At 27.5% G+C, this 20,380-nt stretch overlaps 1 protein-coding gene across 7 annotated transcripts in view; it reads left to right on the forward strand.

Annotated features, from left to right (window-relative positions):
- LOC136075088 (NACHT, LRR and PYD domains-containing protein 9-like) overlaps window positions 1-20,380 on the forward strand; it is a 66,325-nt gene that overhangs the window by 8,469 nt on the left and 37,476 nt on the right. For all 7 annotated transcript variants that reach the window (XM_065787332.1, XM_065787334.1, XM_065787337.1 and 4 more), the window contains one exon: window positions 8,068-8,123. In XM_065787332.1, coding sequence (XP_065643404.1) covers window positions 8,068-8,123 — 56 coding nt within the window. The remainder of the gene's footprint in view (window positions 1-8,067; window positions 8,124-20,380) is intronic.

Here is a 20,380-nt window from a genome sequence, read left to right on the forward strand (position 1 = left end):
CACCATGGGGTAAGTTGACGCAAACAATAAAAAATTTTTTACTATTACATTTGGCAACAAATTTAAGCCAAAAATTTAATATTACTTTTAGCTGGTACCAAATTTTAGTACATATAACAGCCAAAACAGTAGCCTACATTTTATCTGTGAAAAAAAGATTAAAAAAAAATTTTTTTTAATTTTTTTTGTTGCAATAAATTATTTCAATATTGTTAAAAATTAGAGGAAAAAAAAATTAATTAAAAAAAAATTTTTTTTTCCTATAGTAAATGCTATGAGCCAACTTACCCTGTGAAAATTTTGCCAACTTAACCTAAAAGATTTTTTTTCAATAAACTGACTGTAGATCCTGAAAAATGGCCTCTTTGAAAAAAGTCTAACTGGATATAGTAAACTAAAATGTGACTGGAATTTTTAAAATAATTTTTTTTTCATATGACAAACTATTTTCTTTGTAAAGTAAAAAGGAAGCAATGTTTCAAAAGTTACGTTTTTGTCCAAAAAACATATAAATCCTAATATCTACCATGCGCAAGTGCTAATCCTGACAATACTGTAGTAAATGATGAAACAGTCAATTAGGAAAGTTCTGTGTAATCTTTGTCACTTTCTGGTGAAAGGCTTTGAAGATAAATGCAGTTCATCAACTTACCCCTGCCTATAATGGGGCCAACTAGCCCCAGTCTCCCCTATTCACAATATGAACATATGCACAGAAAAATATATGGCTATTTTAAATCAATTTCAACTATTGAATGCAGTTAACAAATTTTGTTAACTTTTGATAACAAAAGTTCTTTACATTACTTCTTCCACATCTCCCACAGAAAATTTAGTTTTATTGTTTTATTTTTTTAAACAACAACTTTTTAACCAGACAGAAATACAAATTTTTAATAGTTACTTTTAAATTCTTGATCTTGGATTTGGAACTCTTGCTGAGTTTTTAGAAATGTGAAGTCAAAAGAATTTTTAAACTTAAAATAAGAACAACTTTTAATTAGGTATTTCACCTGATGGTTGTTTATTAGCCTATTATTGGTTATTTATATATATTTATATTATTTCTTTATTGGTATATATAAGAAAGCTAAAAAAAATAAAATAAGTAAAGTAAACATTTCATCCTGTCAAAATATTCTTCAAAAGTTTACAAAAAAATTTTTTTTGTCATTTTTGATCTTCATTTTCACGTAAAGCCGCAAGTATCCCATAGTTTTTTATTATTATTATAAATCTTTATCTATAATAGTACCTAACAATACAAACATTCAATTTATGACCAGAAGGGATAAGGTTCAAAATATTCTAAAAAACTGTGGTATATTTACAATCAGCCCTAAGTTTTGAATATTGAGTTTTTAAAAACTTTTATATAAGAAAAATTTGATCACAGTTCTTTTAACTATCAGTTTAAAAATAATATTTGTTGAATTTATTTAACAGTTATTTAGATGTTGCAACTTAGGAAGTTGTAAACAGAAATTACAGATGGATATTTGATTTAAAGTAGTTTGATCCAATACAGTTGTACTAATAAATAAGTGCAAAATTTGTGCTACGAATACATTTTGCATCTTTGTAATAAAATTAAAAAATATTGGTCACATATTCAACTTGCTGGAGTAGACTAGATGAAAGGATTCTTGAGAGGTCAAGTTAGAGTCTTGTAGAAAAGAGTGTTTTAAAAAAGTAAAACATGTGTTTATTTTCTCAATTATTTTTAAATAAAACATTTTTGGTTTCAAATATTTTTTTATATGTCTTTAAAATAACTTTTATTTTTAATTATTTTTTTTTACTGTATTAATGCAAACACAGTACGTACCAATGTTTCCTATTCAAGGGAGCATTTTGTACAAAATTTTTTCCTGAAATTTTTTTTTTTACCTAATGTAACAATGCTTCTTTTTATCCCCTATCTATATACATATATATAGAATTAAAATATACAAAAAGAATGTCAAAAAACTATTGCAGTAGAAATATTGAATCTTTTTGAAACAATTTATGTTGGTTTGACTATATCTATAGACAAAAAAACTGTTAAAAAATGGCCATTTATTTTCCTTTTTGAAAATTTTAGAATCAGAATATTTTATTATTCTTGTTTGACAAATATTGTCTGAGTCTGTTCTGTATTTTATTATTTTATTGCTAGGCAACCATATTCCGAGGTTTAATTGGTTTATGTAATAAGAATTATAGTTTGGTTTATATAATAAAAATTGTTGGTTATGTAATAAAAATCATGTATGAAGTATTTTCTTTAATTAAAATTCAATCACTTGTTCTTTTAATGGCAGCTTATTCTCAGACAACCTCACCAATGTTTTTTCTAGTTTTGTTTGAGACATAACCTTCAAACATTTTTCTAAAACTATAAAAACTAAATTAAAGTATAGTTAGTTCATAATGGTACAAATGTGGTATAAACAAAAGTTTTTTTTTAATGTTTACAATGTCAACATTCTAAACTAAAATCCTGTGTGAACAAAAATTTGCATTATATATTTAGTAAAAAATAAATATTGATTCTTTAGAATTTGTCATGATTCAGATCTAATATTGTGAAAATAAATTCTTTGAAAATTTTTTCAGCAAGAATATCTTCCTGCAAAAATATATTTAATTAAGCTATATTAAAATCTACAGTTGTTCCAGACACATTTGTGCATTTTCAACATAAGTACCATTTTTATTATCATTCTGGTTTATAGTAATGTATCAGAAAATTTTAATTTTTGTATTAAGTTTACTTCTATAAATCACAACACTATATAAGATGAAGTTAAATTCAGACATATTATTTTAGTGAGCTCTAGGTAGTGTCATAATCCTGGTAAGAAATTTAAATGGCAAAAGTTTTGAACATTAGGGCCAGCAGGCACTAGAGTCAAGATTCTTGTGAGTCTGCATATAGATTAAGGGAAAGGCTCCATTTGATTAATTGCTTAATTTGAAATGAATGCATTCTTGGAAGGTGAACATCTAAAAAGGAAATAAAATATGCACAAGTAAAGTGGTGCTAAGTGAAAGCTCATAAAAGAATGGTCAAAAAATTGAAATTTGGCTTCAGAACAAATAAGTAAACTAATATATATGTCTATGCCAACCATACAGTTTCAGCACTATCTGCAAACTAAAAGGTAATAACTATCAATGTAGAAATTCACAAATTTGTTTTAGTCTTACAAAAACAATGTAAGGAAATATATTTTGTTACCGCAGCCATAATTTAAATTACTAAATTATTATTGGCTAGACTCATATAGATAGTACTTCATACCCTAAAAATATGATAAAATAAGATTGAAATAAAAATAAATAAGATAAAATAAAAATACCATATTAATAGTAAACACATTTATTAATGGAATATCCATTAACAAAAGTGTTAACATGGTGTTTACCATTAATAAATTATTTTGAACTCATTGAATTTTAGAAACAGTAGCAACATTTAAAACGAGCCTTGTGTGCGGTTGTATGCTTTTTATGGTCACACATATAATATTTTGTTTCAACAACCTGGCCACGTTTGGATAGTTTACATGTTTTAAAATGAGTTGAAAACACCATGCTGAAGAAAAGTTTATAAAAATAAAGAAAAACATGTACTGAAAGGAGAAACAAAATCTTTACGAATGATAAAACAAATAAAACATATACAGGAAAAAACTTCATAGAATTTAGAAAAGATTTTTAGAATTTTTTAATCTAAACTTGAATATTTTATAAATTTAAAAATAATTTTTCTAGTTTCAACTAAAGCAAAAAAACAAAAAAAAAGTTGTTAAAACCATCAGTTTGAGTATATAAGTACATTAAGTATATAACATTCAATCACCCAAAGCGTTACTATGGTTATGTGAAGTGTCAAAAGTTATGGTTTAAACTATTATTTGTAACATTTCAAGTTTAATAAATATTTGTTTCTTGCTTTTATTAATTATTTATTAATTTTATGCTTTTGTTTTTACTGGCTCATTTTTTATTTCTTTTACCATTTTGTTTCTCTTCTCAGTTTAAGGTTTATTTATTTTTAATTTTCTTTTAAGCTCAAATTAATTTTTTTCAGCGCATTTTTGAAACATGCAAATTATCAAAAAATGCATATTTCAAATTGTCTGAACAAAATATTATATGCATGGTCCAGGGTATTAGCCAAAAATAAATTTTTTACTGCGTTTTTGCAATATTGAGAATATTTGCGGTAGTGGTGTAGTGGTAGAGCATTCGCTCCATAAGCAGCAGGTTCAGAGTTCGATTCCCACCACGTCCCTGGTAGTACCGCGCTCAACTTGTTTCTTGGCGCAGCGGCCTTGTTCATCAAGGCTTGTGTTTCGGAGTTATAGAGTTGAGAGAGGGTTATAACCACAAGTAGCCTCCTCTTCTGCCTTCTCGGCCTTGGGGAGGTGAATTATTAAAAAAAAAAAAAATTTATTGTTATTGTTCTACAAAATGTTGACATTTTTTTATTGATTTTGTTCATTTGCTTATAAAAAAAACGTCATAGAGTTTTGGGAGTTTTATACCCATTGAATATTATACGGTGCTATAAGCAGGGCCACATTAATAATGTTGTTAAATTAATGGCGCCATTAGGCACATGAATAATCATTGCCAAAAGCTCGTAATAAAGTTTAAAAATTACTTAAAAAATTATTATTTAAAAATCTACACTAAAAACTATAAAAACTAAAAATTATTTAAAAATCTACACTAAAAACTACCAAAAAAAAAACCAAGTGCCTCTGTTTTGGAGTGCCTCTGTTTTGGTTGGCATCCATGGGCAGTTGCCTAGATTTGCTTTATGGCAAATGCGCCTCTGGCTATTGGGCTTGCTAAACCCTGTGGTTGATATAAGGTATGCATTTACATGACTCTTACCAGAGTGGCTGTTTAAAAGCAATATTATTAGTACAGAATCCTAATACTATTTTTACTTTTAATTTAATTTTGCCCTTAAAGTCAAGCACCTAAAGTTGCATGGCTCATATATTCTCAAATGTGCAGTTCAACATGAATTGGATTTTATAAAAATACATTTTAAAAGTTGTTAAAATATATATTAGGCTCGATATTAACATTTTGTTGAGCACTCTTAATTGTATTTTAACATTCCGTGTAAATTGGGAAACTAATAATTTCACTTACTCGTTCAAAAATATACCTATACTATATGAAAAAAGTTATACAATTTCTTTGATTGAAAAAGTTGAGGATTTTTTATAAAGAATTCTTTGGAAAGCCCATTTTTTCTTAAAACCAAAAATTTATGGATTTAAAACAAAAAATACCCCAACTTTTATACCTGATTTGGAAAATTTGGAAAATGGCCTATTACATTTAATTAAAACGATAAAGTTTTGCCGTATAAAAAACAAATTTCAAACAGAATGTTAGATGTTTAAAAAATTAAATCAAACCCTAATATTTTTGCTTTTGCTGATAAAACAAATAACATTTACCAACTCACAACAGAAAACTATGAATAAATTTTACGCAACAATAACACTAGTTCTTATGAGAAAGCCCCAAAAATATGGAAAATGCAAATAATTTAGAAGCGCAAAGTATTGCTAAAAAAATAAACTTTGATAGCAGAATTGAATCAACTGCCCCTGCCCAAGCCTTTGTAACACTAAATAACCATAATTTTAAACACTAAAAGACCAAAGACCAAATTTTCAAAACAAACTTCCTTGTAGATTATTGGTTCCCTCAAAAGTGAGATTGGACATGTAAGCAAAGTTAAATTGGACAAAATTAATAATATTCTTAGAAATAAATTAAATTTGCAACAGTGGAAAATTACCCCTGATGTTATAAATTGGTTTTCCATAATTGAAAATAAAAATGATTGTACACATATTCAATTTGACATTAATAATTTTCACCGCTCAATAACTGTAGATATTTTAGAAAAAACAATTGAATTTGCAAAGAGCCACACAGTTATTTCTGAAGATTTCAGATTTTTTAAGTAAAATAATCAATATAAATAATTTAGGCCTTAATCGCGACCATGGTTTAATAGTAATGTGTAAAAAATCTAGTCCACAGCTTGATAAAATTATAAAAGAAATTATAAGAATTTTTTAAAATATTAGCTTTTAAATTGAAATAAACATAAATTTAAAAATTGTAAACTTTCTTGATGCCACATTTAACCTCTCTGAAAATTTATATAAACCTTTCAAAAAACCAAACGATGAATTATTGTATATATATATATATTTTTTTTTAATTATGGTTTTACAATAAATTGTGTAGGCATAAACTGCCTGTCAACCTAATTATATAATACTTGACAATTACAGAGTTTGTATAACTAATAGAAAATAAAATGTGGATTAGTCATAGAGAAGCCATTCATTTTTTAGATGATTGTCTAGAAGCAGTTTAAACGTTTTTAAAGATAACGCTGATACAATGTGATTAGGAAGAGAGTTCCATTTATTTATTATTCTTATAGAAAAAAAATTCATACGTAAATTTAATCGCAAAGATTGTTTTTTTAGTTTATATATATGACCACAAGTAATAAATTTACTATGTATTTCAAAAAGACTTCTGTCACTATTGTTGTTTTTGCACCATTTGTAGACGTTGATTAGGTCTGCACGAAGTAGCCTGTATTTTACAGTTGTCATATTTAATGCCAACAATCTTTGTTCATACGGTAGATCCTGTAATCCATTGATTCGTTTTGAAGCTCTTCTAAACACATTTTTTAATTGCCGTTTGTCTTTGAGAAGTCCAGGGTTACAGATTGATCCACAGTATTCTAGGTGAGGGCGGACTAGTGCTGAAAATAGTTTTTTGAAGGATAATAAGCCTGGATATGATGTAAATGTTCTTTTTATTATTCCTATTATTTGTGTGGCTTTGTTGACTTGAATAGTTGTGTGTTTGGAAAATAATAAGTTCGAATCTATGTGAACACCTAAATCTCGTTCGCAATTTGTGGTTTTAATGTTTACTCTTATATTTTTTTCTGGATCATGCATATTAATATTAACTCAAATTATCCACCTCAAATTCTAAACAAATCCCGATTTCAATTATTAACAGGCTAAACCAAAACTCCTCTAATGAAAATGTATTCATTTCCTCTAAACAAATATTTGAAGATGTCCTTAAAAAAAGTGGCTTTTTGTTTTAATTTGGTTCAACCCCATATATAGCAAAAATGTTTCTACTAACATAGAAAAAGTGTTTTTAAAATTGGTCAAAAGCATTTCCCGCCCTCTAATAAATTACATAAAATTTGTAATTGAAATACAATTAAAGTTAGCTACAGTTGCACAAAAAAAATGGAAAGAAATATAAATGGTCACAATAATGTTTTGTCAAACAAAAAAGAAATCCTAAATGAAAAATCTACAGAAATTTGTCATTGTAAACAAAAAAACAATTGTTCAATAAGTGGAAGTTGTTTATTCAAAAATGTGGTATATAAATGTGTTGTTTCCTCTAACAATGTACCTGATAAACAATATATTGGCTTAACAGAGGGTGAATGGAAAAAAACGTTTTGCTAATCATAAGCAATCTTTTTAAAAATAAAAAGTGTTCAAAAGACACCATGCTGTCAAAATATATATGGAAATTAATAAAAATATTAATAGTTTTATACTGAATTAGTCCATCCTTATAACAGTACCTGCATATAATAATATAAATCGGAATAGATTTCTAAATGCAGACCTGAAAATAAGTTTCTCTTAAAAAACCATAAAAATAAGTGAGCTCCAATAATAGTTAAATTAAACCCCCCTTTATAAAAAGTATTTTTTTAAAAAAGCTAAAGTAGTCAATTCTAAAGAATTCTTTTTATAATAGTGTCAGCATATTCCACAAATGTGTGAAAATTTACAGTAGTTGAGACATTTGCGACTTCCTGTAATTTAATATTTGGTATAAATTGAAGTTTTATTAATTTGATCATTCATTTAGATTAGATTAGATTAAAATTAATTAGAATAGTGATACATGTTCTAAAGGACACGCAGGTTCATAAAATTGTTGCCAGTTATTATTTTTAATAATGTTATTTAGATATGAAACAATGAATTTTGATTTGTCTGAACAAGCCAGAAAAAAAATTAAAAAAGGTGAGAATTTATTTTTGTAATTTAATTTTGACACAAGTATTTTATTATTTTGAAGTTGAACGTTTAAAATAAGTTTTTTATTGTAATTTATTATGCTATGGGATTTTCCATAAATTAAGCAGCGCTATATTTCACTAATAAACTAAACAAGAAAGATAAAAGTTTTGCGCAGCTCAAAACTGCTGAACGCGTAGGCAAATCGCCTTTTCGTAGGCAAAATGCGAGCTGCATAACGCTTCTTAACAAGGCCTGATATAGACACACACTCACACACACACATATATATATATATATATATATATATATATACATATATATATATATATATATATATATATATATATATATATATATATATATATATATATATATACATATATATATATATATATATATATATATATATATATATATATATATATATATATATATATATATACATATATATATATATATATATATATATATATATATATATATATATATATATATATATATATATATACATATATATATATATATATATATATATATATATATATAATATATATATATATATATATATATATATTTATATATATATATTTATATATATATATATATGTATATATATATATATATATATATATATATATATATATATACATATATATATATATATATATATATATATATATATATATATATATATATATATATATATATATATATATATATATATATATATATATATATATATATATATATATATATATATATATATATATATATATATATGTAGCCTGACTCACAACAGAGTGCTGCAACATCGACTGACAAATAGCCTGACTTGCAACGAAGTTCTGCTACATTGACTGGGGGTTTGAATGGGACAGGCAGTCTATCAAATACTAAAAAGCATTTTTACAAATTTATTTTTAACCTAACTTGCATTTTATTGAAAAAAAACTGTTTTTTTAGTGCAACAATGTTATTAGACAGTTTTTACAAAAAAAGTTTTATTTATAAACCACAGTTGTGGGCAATTAAGAATATTTATTTGGTACAAACACCACAGACGATTATTTAACTGTAAACTTTTGTGGGCTGTCAAAAATTGAGTTTTGGTTTTTTTTTATTAAGTATAAAGTAACAAATTAATTAATAATGGATTGTGCTGCACCGTTGAGTCCAGATGAGAAAAAAGTGCTCTCTAACTTATCGAAAATAGGTCACTTTGTTAGTTACATGGCTATAGCCATCGGACGCAGCCGAACTGCTATAAAAAACTATGTTAATAGTCCTTATATGTATGGAATACAAAAAGTCCTGGATGTCCATCAAAAATAAGTGACCGTGATTGGCAAAGGTTGTTGACAAAAGCTTCAAATTCTTCATTAACTGCATGTCAAACTAATGCGGGAGCAACTATGATTGCTAATTTATGTACAGTTCAGCGAGTTATTCATAATGCTTTTCACCTTTCTCTCAAAATACTTCAGTAAAAACCACCTTTGACAACAAATCACATAAGCGATCAAACTTTTGCAGAGGACCACATAACATGGATAGAAAAGTAAAACAAGTAGTGTTTTCTGACGAAAAACATTTTTATCTTAATGCGCCGGATAGATATAGTTATAATTTTCACGATTTGCGTGAAAAACCAGAAACACAGCAACGACATCAAATGGGTGGTGGTAGTGTAATGTTTTGGTGTGCAATTGGGTATCATGGCAAATCAAAATTTCATTTTATTGATGGAAAAATGAAGGCTAAGGATTATCTTTTAATTGTTTAAGAATTTTTAAGATGTGAAGCATCTGTAATAGGTGGTGAAAATTTTGTCCTTCAGCAAGATAATGCTAGTGTTCATACAGCTATGATAATAAAGGAATATTTCAACTGCATTAAAATTGAAACATTGAAGTGGCCAGCTAGATCTCAAGACCTTAACATAATTGAGAATGCTTGGGTACAGCTGTCACATATAGTATTTAAAGGTGATAAACAATTTAGTTCACTAGCTAGTTAAAAATCATCCATCGCATCTGCATGGGATACAATTGACATTTTGTACATAAAAAAGTTGTATGATTCTTTACCTTCAAGAATGATTGAAGTTATTTTAAAAAATGGTAAAAGTACCTACTATTGATTGTTTAAAATTGAGACGTCTTTTTATATTAAAGACAATTTATATGAACTTTTTCCGTAGTTGTCTTATAATTTTGTCCAAAAAAAACTGTTTTTTTTAATTATTTGTGAGTTAGGTTTAAAATAAACTTTTTTAAATGTTGTCTAGTCTTGCAATTCTTTTGCTCTCATTTGCTACAATAATTAGTTTTTAAATATAAATGTATAGTAGAGTTTTATGACTTTTTTTGGGGTGTCTTATTATGTCGCGCAGTGTATATATATAAGGGCCCTGCAAATCACTATTTTTTTAGTTTTGAATCAAATCACAATTCAAAGCAAGTCTTGATTCGCAATTTGAGTTGAATCACAAGTCCAATAAGCATTTTGAGGAAATCTAAGTTTAACTAAAACATTGATATCCTCAAAATGCTGATTTGATTCAAGATTTGACTTGATTTGCGAATCAATGTCTGATTCAATTCAATTCCATAAAAGTTGATTTGCAGGGCCTTAGTATATATATAAATAAATATATTGGAAAAAAAAATAACTTAAATTCCAAACTATTTTCAACTTTTTTTAAATTACATCATTTGTATTACTCCTGGAGCATTTTAAATAGTGGCAAAAGGCACATTTTAAGTAGTGGCAAGAATCATCTACCAATATATCTACCATTTTGCTGACAGCCATACTTACCTCTGTTGTTACAAATATTTGTAAACCAATTTTTGATATAATATGGTGAGTTGCATTTTTAGTCAGTTTACCAAGAGTTGTTTTAAAATACTTTTTCACACTTTCTAATATAATCTAAAATACTATCCCTAGTTTCCTTTGCTTTTGCTAGAGTAACAGGTCTGGCATAAATATTTGAGTTAGGGATTGGATTAGTCCAGATTACTAGATTGTTTGCATCTTTCTTTTTAAGAGGGTACTATTAGGAACCAATATAATTTTTTGCCTTATAGTCAGCATCTTCAAGATCAGATAAATGATGTTGATAATTATGGTTTCCAGATACATCAAGTTCAAATTTACCCTCAATATATACAGAGTGATTTTTAGCATTAAGCTGGGATATTTCATCTTGAGACTTAACAGTATCTTTGATACTACTTCTCACAGGGGACGTGAACAGTGTTATCAAAGACACTGCTCAATTCTTTAGTTAGGAAGTTTAAAGACATCCACCTCATTATTATGTGTATCAGCTCATTATGAAAAAATATAAAGTTTAGATTTACATTTTAAAAACTCTTTTTCACATATATATGCAGCATCAAAAATTCAAATCTTTGTAAGTTCTTTAATAATTTGTATGAAGTTCTAATGTTTTAAAAGTTTAACCTGATATTTATTCATAGAAAGATATAAGTTATTCATTAAAGCAGTTGCTTAATGTACTAATTTTGTTCAGACCTAAACTCCTTCCTCCTTCCACCATCAAAGTTTACATCTGTGTTGAACTTCTTTTAAGAATGCGGACCTATCTAGTCCCTCTTCTTAGCATGTTTCTCCGCAATATCCACAAAATCATATAGAATTTTGTTGTAGATTTGTTTCTCAGCTTGATCACCGAATTAAATGAAAATGTATTTTAATAAGAAGTTTGCTGAAAGTTCAAAATTAAAGATTTAATTTTTTTTTTTTTTTTTGTCAAAAATAATATGTAATATAAAGAAGATTTTGGGCACTTTTAAATTACAATTTGTACCTAAATATTGATGCTAAAAAAAATCTATTTTTACCCAAGTCAACTTGGTTTCTGTTCCCTTTTAATTACTATAGCTCCCTTTTTTCCTGCATCACCAGCCGCTCCTGCTGCTGCAGTTGGATTTCCGGCCAATAGAATCTCTTTTCTTCATGTTACCAGTTCAACAAAAAGTTTGTTTTATTCAAATTTTGCATATTCTTGTAAATCTCATTCATTTTTTCTGTTTGTTTTATTATTTTCCTTTTCTTTATCAAAAGAAACTCAGAAAGGGTTTAATTCTAATTTGATTCTTTAATTTTTTTTTTAATCTGCTTACTTTTGTCAAAAATACCAAATTCTGGTTTTACAAAGTTTACAAAATTTTCATAAATTCTCCATTTTAATCTCTTTATATATATATTCTTTTTATCTCTAACATTTTGTCAGCTAGATTTTATTTTAAAGATTCTTTATGAAAAATACGTTAACTGTTTTTTTCTGTACATTTAAATGTAAAAGTATTACTTTCATGTTTGTACTTTAATGTGTACATTAAAGTACAACCCAAATTTCCAACTCTCTCAATTTGTGAGTGGTGGAAACTTTGCATGGTCATACTAATTATACGCAAAAAAAAAAAAACTTTTCCCCATGAAATTAGAAAGCCTAAATATTTTATAAAACATTTGAGCTTATGTGTGGGCACCTTTAGTATTTAGTATTTAACAATCACTTTGTTTTTTAATGAAAGAATATATTTTTTATGTAGAAATGTTTTTTAGTTTAAAGCAAAACAAGAAAATTGTTTGTACTTCACTTTTAATAATTATTAACAAAGTATTAACTATATAAATAATTAACTAATTAAGTAAAATATATAGAATAGGACAGGTTTTTTTTTTAATTTATGGAGTAGTTTTTATTCTGTAGCATTTTAAAGTTATTGTTAAAAAAACAGTAATGTTTGCTATTTTATTGAAAATTTTAATTAATTTTTTTTATCTTTAAAAGTGAAATGATAAATTTCAAAATTAATTTTTCCTCTGATCTAAATTTGTTCAAACAATATACATATTTAAATTTAAAAAATAATAAGTCCGAAAAAATGAATTTTTTTATACTCTGGAACACTATATAGTAGGGTACATCATATTTTTAAAATTTTTGATAAATCGGCAGATAATTTTTATGGTGCCACTAAATGTAAATATTAACTCCCAAAGAAAAAAAATGAAAAAATATTATTTTTACCTTGGCGGGATTGCAGTTTTCAAAAAGGTAAAATTGTTCATTTATGCATAAATGCAAGGTCAACATTTTTAAATTATTGAAATAGAAACTATTTAGATTTTTTTATATATATTACCATATGCTGTGAAACGTGAATAATTTTTTTTTGGAAAATTCTAATAAAGATATTAAATTAACTATGACTACTTCAAAAAACACAAGACTCTCCATGGAAACAAAGTTATCAACTTATTTAGGCGGAAGTAAGGATCTTATTCTGTCAAAAATGCCAACTTTAAGAGATATTTTGAGAAAAGGTCTGCTTATCCAAGAAGCTTTACTCCGAGAAGAAGATGTTAACTGGTAATAATCAATAAACTCAAAATTTATGAAACAAATTATACATTTAGCATTATAGTTAATATTTTTGTTTTTAGAAGGAATATTTCAGTGAGAGACCTTTCTCGACTACTAGCTGATATTGTTCTTCAGCAGTGGATGAAAGCAAATGCTCTTTTTAAACCTCTAGTGGTTATGGGAAAGAAAACTTTAATGGAGAAAATTGAATTTTCTGGGAACAAGACCAAAGATATAGCACATGGGAAAGCCTTTAAGACACGCGTGTCTTCTTGGGAATCAAAACTGAATCAATTGCTAGATATAACATGTTGCAAGTGTGAAATTATGTTATGTAACGAGTTCTGTTTGAAAAGTTATTCTTGCGTTGATCAAGTACATATTAAGTGTACTTGTGTGAAAGAGAAAAAAATTCCCAAGGTTGAACTTCCATGGCTTAATACCCAATGGAAAAAAAAAGGATCTATTTCAAAATACCAGATGGGTTTCAATGACATTAAAGAGACCGCCAAACAGATTTCGCGAGAGGAGAAAAAAATGAAAAGGAATCTGGAGTAGAGAAAAAATTAGAAATGGAAAAAAAAATTAGGTAGAAAATGACAACGTTGTTGAATGTTTAATTGAGGATAATTCAGATTTAAAAAAAGAAAAGATTTCAGAAGATCCACTTCAAAACAAGATTTAGAAAAAAAGCTGTGTCAAATAGTCATACTGCAGAAGTTTCAATAAGATATGATATTTTATCAGCAGCAACATCAGCTATTGTTACATCCTTTCTTCAAGACCTTATTGAAGCGAAGTATTTGACACCTTACATGTTTTATTTAGCTGTTGATCCTATGAAAGTAAGAAGAGCAAGGGAAGCAATAATGGAGAGACTAATAATGTCTGAAGAAAAGTTAACTGATGAAGAACCTGTTTGAGGTTTGTGTATTGATGGAAGGAAGGACTCAACTTTGGTTTTGGAACAGAATCCTCCAACAAATAAATTTTACATGAGGACTATAAAAGAAGAACATATAACTTTGACCTGTGAGCCTGATGGAAAATACCTTACTCATTACACACCTCCTAAAGCTATACCACCAAGCAAACCAGCCAAAAAAGCTGCATTTGCTCTTTGCAATTGGATGGTTCCAAGGGCAATCCATGAGTCCTTAGAGGTTGTAGGTGGAGATTCTACAAACTCCATGACAGGTTTAGGAAAAGGTAGAGGTTTGCTGTCAAATCTGGAACAATTAGTAGGGAGAAAATTATATTGGTCAATTTGTATGCTCCATTGTAATGAATTACCAATGAGGCACATAATTGTTAAACTGGATGGCCCAACTAATTCAAAGAATGATTTTACTGGCCGTATTGGAAAAGCTTTATCTAAAGTCAATAACATAAAAAGGCTTGAAACATTTGAACCTATAGAACAGCTGGAACCTATAATTGAAATTCCTGAAAAAGTTCTCAAAACAATGTCAACAGATGCAGCTCTCTGTTATAAGTTGGCACAATCTTTGTCCACTGGCAAGATGAACATAAATCTTTCTGAAGCAAAGTGTGGAATTATTTTCCACAGCAGATGGCTTACCACAGCAGAAGCTTTCATTTTTCTCTATATGATGGATCAAACTTTTACTGGTGATGTTCTTCGAAAGTTTCATTTAATCGTTAAGTGGGTAGCTCAAATATATTTCCACATGTGGTATGAAATCAAAGTAAAAGACAGTATTGTAGATGCCCTAGGTCACTTAGTAACACTGTTGGGACTGCTGAAAAAACAAGATAATGAAGTTCAAAATATTTCCACACAATACATTCAAAATGGAGCCTATTTTGCCCACTGGGAATCCCTTATTTTAACGCTTTTGTCAAGCTCAGATGAAGAATCAAGGAAGTTTGCCATTAAAACAATTAAAGATATAAGGAAAACCTTGCAGTTTGCAGACACAGCTGTAAGGTCACGAAAAAAGGTTTTTCTCAATACAGAAGCTGTGTCTATCAAAGAGCTAATAGATTCGGAGAAGGAAAAAATACCAGAACCAGTGTTTACATGCCAAATCTCTACATATGATCTTGACAAATATCTGGTCACTCATTTTAAAGCTCCTTACTTTCCTCTTCACACGCAATCTTGTGAAAGGGCAGTAAAAGAAGTTACAGAAGCAGCACTTTTGTAGGCAAGCAAGTTTGTGGTTTTGAAAAAAGAGACGAGTTTGTGAGAGCACGAATGAATAACAGAAAAACTTTGCCCGAGCTAAAATCAAAAATAAATTTTAGTAACCTTTTTTTAACAAAAATGTAAACAAAAACATTTTTATGACTATATTATAGCTTAACATTGTTTTCTTTTTAATGTTGTTAAGCTAAACGATGTTGTTAAGCTGAACTATAACTCTGTCACTCAAACAAATAAAGTCTAAAAATTTCTAATGAAAAAATTCCAATGAAAGTCATAATTATTTCAAAAATTTTTTATTTATTATATTTTAACTTTTTTTTTTTCTTCTTATAAGGCCCTTTTCATCTTCTAAGGCCCTTTTCCCAGAAAATTTCTTTTCATTAGAAAAAAAAATTATTCACCTTTCACAACATATGGTAATATATATATAAAAAATCTAAATAGTTTCATATTTCAATAATTTAAAAATTTTGATCCTCGCATTTATGCATAAATGAACAGTTTTACCTTTTTGAAAACTGCAATCCCGCCAAGGTAAAAATATATTTTTTTTCAATTTTTTTCTTTGGGAGTTAATATTTACATTTAGTGGCACCATAAAAATTATCCGCCGAATTAAAAATCAAAAATTTTAAAAGTATGGTGTACCCTACTATATAGTGTCATGCTGAAATTATTTATCCTTGCAGCAACCTTGTTTGTCAAATTTATGCACCTATGTTGTTTTTCCATGTTATGCTGCTATAGTTTTAGATAGTGTTATAGCAGATATTTTAGATATTAAAATGTGTTATCCTTTTAGATATTACAAATTTGTTAAACAAGTATTTTCAATCTGCATTTACTGAAGAAGATTGAAAATACTTGTTTAACAAATGAACATGAGTAACAGGAGCAATGCCTTACCGAGTTTTGATCCTGTTGTTCACTGTGAAAATGGTATAAACAAAATAACCAGTTTTAAAGAAATTCTTAGAATTTCTATTAAACATATTTTTAAGCTATCACTTAATTCGGGAGTGGTACCAAAAGCATGGAAAGTCTCAAACATAATTCCCATTTTTAAAAATCGCCATAAGCTTAATCCTTCCAACTATAGACTTGTTTCTCTTTCCTCAGTTATATTCAAAATTTTTAAAATTATTAAAAAAACTTTTTTTTTGCATCTTTTAGATAATAGTTTAATAAATAAAAATTAGCATGATTTTTTACTAGGTAAATCTTGCTTTACAAATTTACTTAAAAGCCAAGATATTGTAACTCTGGCAGTAGAGTAACTCTAGTAACTCTAGTATCCTATTGATATCCTCTCTACTGACTTTTCTAAAGCATTTGACAGAGTTCACCATAGAAAACTTATATTAAAATTTGAAATATACGGTGTAAAGGGATTCGTTATTAAATAGATTGAGTCTTTTTTTTTCAAATAAAAGGCAAAAAGTTGTCTTGAAGACATTGCTTCTACGTGGCTTAGTGTTTTAAGTGATGTACCACAAGGCTCTGTTTTGGAACTTGTTTTGATTTTAATTTATATCAATGATCTTCCAGATAAACTAAAAAATAAATGCAAGCTCTATGCTGATGAATAAAAAGTTTTCCATATATTCTGTGATAGCAGTAGTAATGATCTACAGGATGACATAAATTCTATTTTTAATCGGTGCAATGACTGGAGTATCCAACTAAATACAGAAAAATGTAGAATAATGCATGTCAATAAAAGCAATAAGTTTTATAAAAATATGAATAAATATTACATTTCTGATAATCAACTGAGTACTGTGGTTTGTGTAAATGATCTTGGTATCATGTTTAAAAGCAATCTGAAATATGGTCATCATATATCTGCGTGTGTTTCTAAAGCAAATAGAATTTTAGGTCTTATCTGACACACATTTTAATTTTTAAATGCTGATATACTTAAAGTGTTATATGTTTCGCTAGTACGCCCTCATCTAAAATATGCATCAACTATTTGGAATCCATTTTTAAAAAAAGACATTAATCTTATTAAAGGAGTACAACATAGAGCAACAATACTAATATCAGAATATTCAGAGCTTCTTTATGAGGAAAAATTAAATAGACTTAATTTAACAACTTTATCTATGAGAAGAGAAAGAAGCAAATTAACTTTTTTAAATGTCCTAATAATTCTTATCAGCTAAATACAGTATCTTCTCCAAGGAATTTTTGTCAACCAACTGGACCAGCTGGAAGTGTTTGTGACTATATCCACAATCATAGATACACTTCTGAAATCTCTAGACACTCAAGTAGAAGGATTTTTTTTTCCAATCGTGATATTCCAATTTGGAACAATTTACTGTTTGGTGTCAAACTTAATGAGCAGTGTTAAACTTTATAAAAGTCTAGATAAACTTTATTATGTGAATTAAAAATTCAAATTGTAGTTTTTAAACTTGCTGCTAAAGTGGATTACCACTCAGTGAGCATTTGCTCACTGCAGCAATTAAATAAATGAATAAATAAAATTTGTGTTAAGAAAAAGCCTTTATAAATCCATCCTTTACTGTAGTAAAGATAATTACTGTGTTAAAAGTGGTTTTACATCTTTACAATAGAGAGGTGTAGGAATAATAAAAGAGTGAATTCATTGAGTATTTAAATTGAGAAAACTGCAACAATTTAGAAATTATAATCATATAAACTTGACAATCCCCCTCAGTTTATGTAAAAAAGAAGTACTTTTTTAAAGACATAATTTCAAGTCTTAATTTATTTAAAACTATTATCAGAATAGTTCTGTTTTAAAAGTAGTGTTTTTTATTAACTTCAATCATATTCAAGAATAATTATATTCTCCTCAGCTTCGGAAAAAATCAGAAACTCTCTAAAAAATTATAAAATAAAGTTAACTTAATTTTTTTCTATTCATTTACAAGTGTTTACAGGTAATTTTTCTGATTAGCTACTATTGCCTGCAATAAATGGGATATATGTAAGCAGCTTGTTGCACTTTAGAACTCAAATATATATAAAAAATATTTAGTCCATTTGCCCATAAACTCCAATTTAAACCCACGGTTAGGGAGTATTATATCTTAATTTTGAAATCGTTTGATATCTTCTGAAATTAATGCCTAATAGTTTTTTAAAAGACTTCCATTATATATATAATATATATATATAATATATATTACTTCCATAATATATATTAAAGAATTCTTTAATATATATTAAAGAATTCTATAATAAAATGATTTTTTTAAAAAAAAGTCAAAATTAGTCACAAACAACTTGTTTTAGTAGGTTTGGTTTCTACTTTATAAATTAGTTAACAATTAAAAAAGTATATATCTTTTAATAATGTTTTTAATATGATAGAAACAGGCTTAACCAGGAAAGCATGCGACTTCAAGTCTTTATATGAACACGCAAATAATATTTTGTTTTGGCGATTTAACCACAGTTTTTAACAAATGAGCTGAAAAATTGGTTTTTAAATACATCGAAAATAAATAACTTCTACATATTTATCTTAACTAGCTAATCATTGTAAATAAAGTAGCAAATTAATAATTAAATTAATTTTGAAACAACGGTAAGTCACAACAGTAACGTGGTAGAACTGTAGTTTACAAAAACAAATATTCTTTATAACAACATTTTAATAAACTGTTTACTTTCTGAAACTTGATAAGATAGCATTAGATAAAGCAAAAACTAGCTTTAGCAACTAACATCTTATGTTCTCACAAAAATTTCATGATCCAATCTTTCAATACTAATCTCATGATTAGCTAATCTTTTTTCTTTTCTGATTCTAAATCTCAATTTTTTAATTAAAGTACTTTAAATAAGGTGAAAGTTAACTGACCATGGAAATAATATTTAATTGCAAAAAACTGGCCAGATTTTTTAGTCGTTTTTAGAATGTGTATGTCTGTATAACAAAAAATTTTTGTTTTATATACATACATGGACATACATCGAAACATACATAAACTTGAATGTTCGCAAAACATCTTGGTGAGGAAGAATAAAAAAGAATGTTCGCTAGCACTAAAAACTTGCCGAATCTAAGACCAAACTAGTTCTATTGGTTTATTATTTACTTGTATTATTCGAGATTTGTTAAGTTTTAAAATTCCAAGCATAAATCGTTTTAAGAATATATTTTCAAATAAACTTTTTTTTTTTTTTTTTTTTTTTTTAAACATCTTCGATTCCGACAAGGCTGCAAGCAGCCACTAAATAAAGTTGGAAGTTACTGAAAGAGAAAAGATGAAGATTGTAGAGCAAGATAACGATTGACAGACGACTTAAAAGATTGCAAATTATATGAATCAGGAAAGCAAGATCAAGGAAGCGAATTCAAAAGAGGAAAAAAACTAGACGAATAAGCGTTTTTGGAGCACTTAGGAACAGTCACAGAAAAAGGATGACACTTAATTGAATGACGAGTAACACGAGAATGAATTTTAGTAGATGGCACAAGAGACGCTAGCTCTTTAGAGCAGTGCCCATTATAGTATTTGTAGAAAAGAGAAAGAGAAGCAACATTACGGCGATGTGACAATGGTTGGAGGTTGGCTGCAAGAGCTGGTCCAACTATGTTTACAATGCTTTTTTGCACCTTGTCTAAAAGAGAAAGGACATCATTAGAAGATCCGCCCCAAATATGGCAACAGTATTCTATACAAGGCCGGATTTGAGATT

The sequence above is a fragment of the Hydra vulgaris genome, chromosome 01 (assembly GCF_038396675.1).
Source record: "Hydra vulgaris chromosome 01, alternate assembly HydraT2T_AEP".
Taxonomy (NCBI): domain Eukaryota; kingdom Metazoa; phylum Cnidaria; class Hydrozoa; order Anthoathecata; family Hydridae; genus Hydra; species Hydra vulgaris.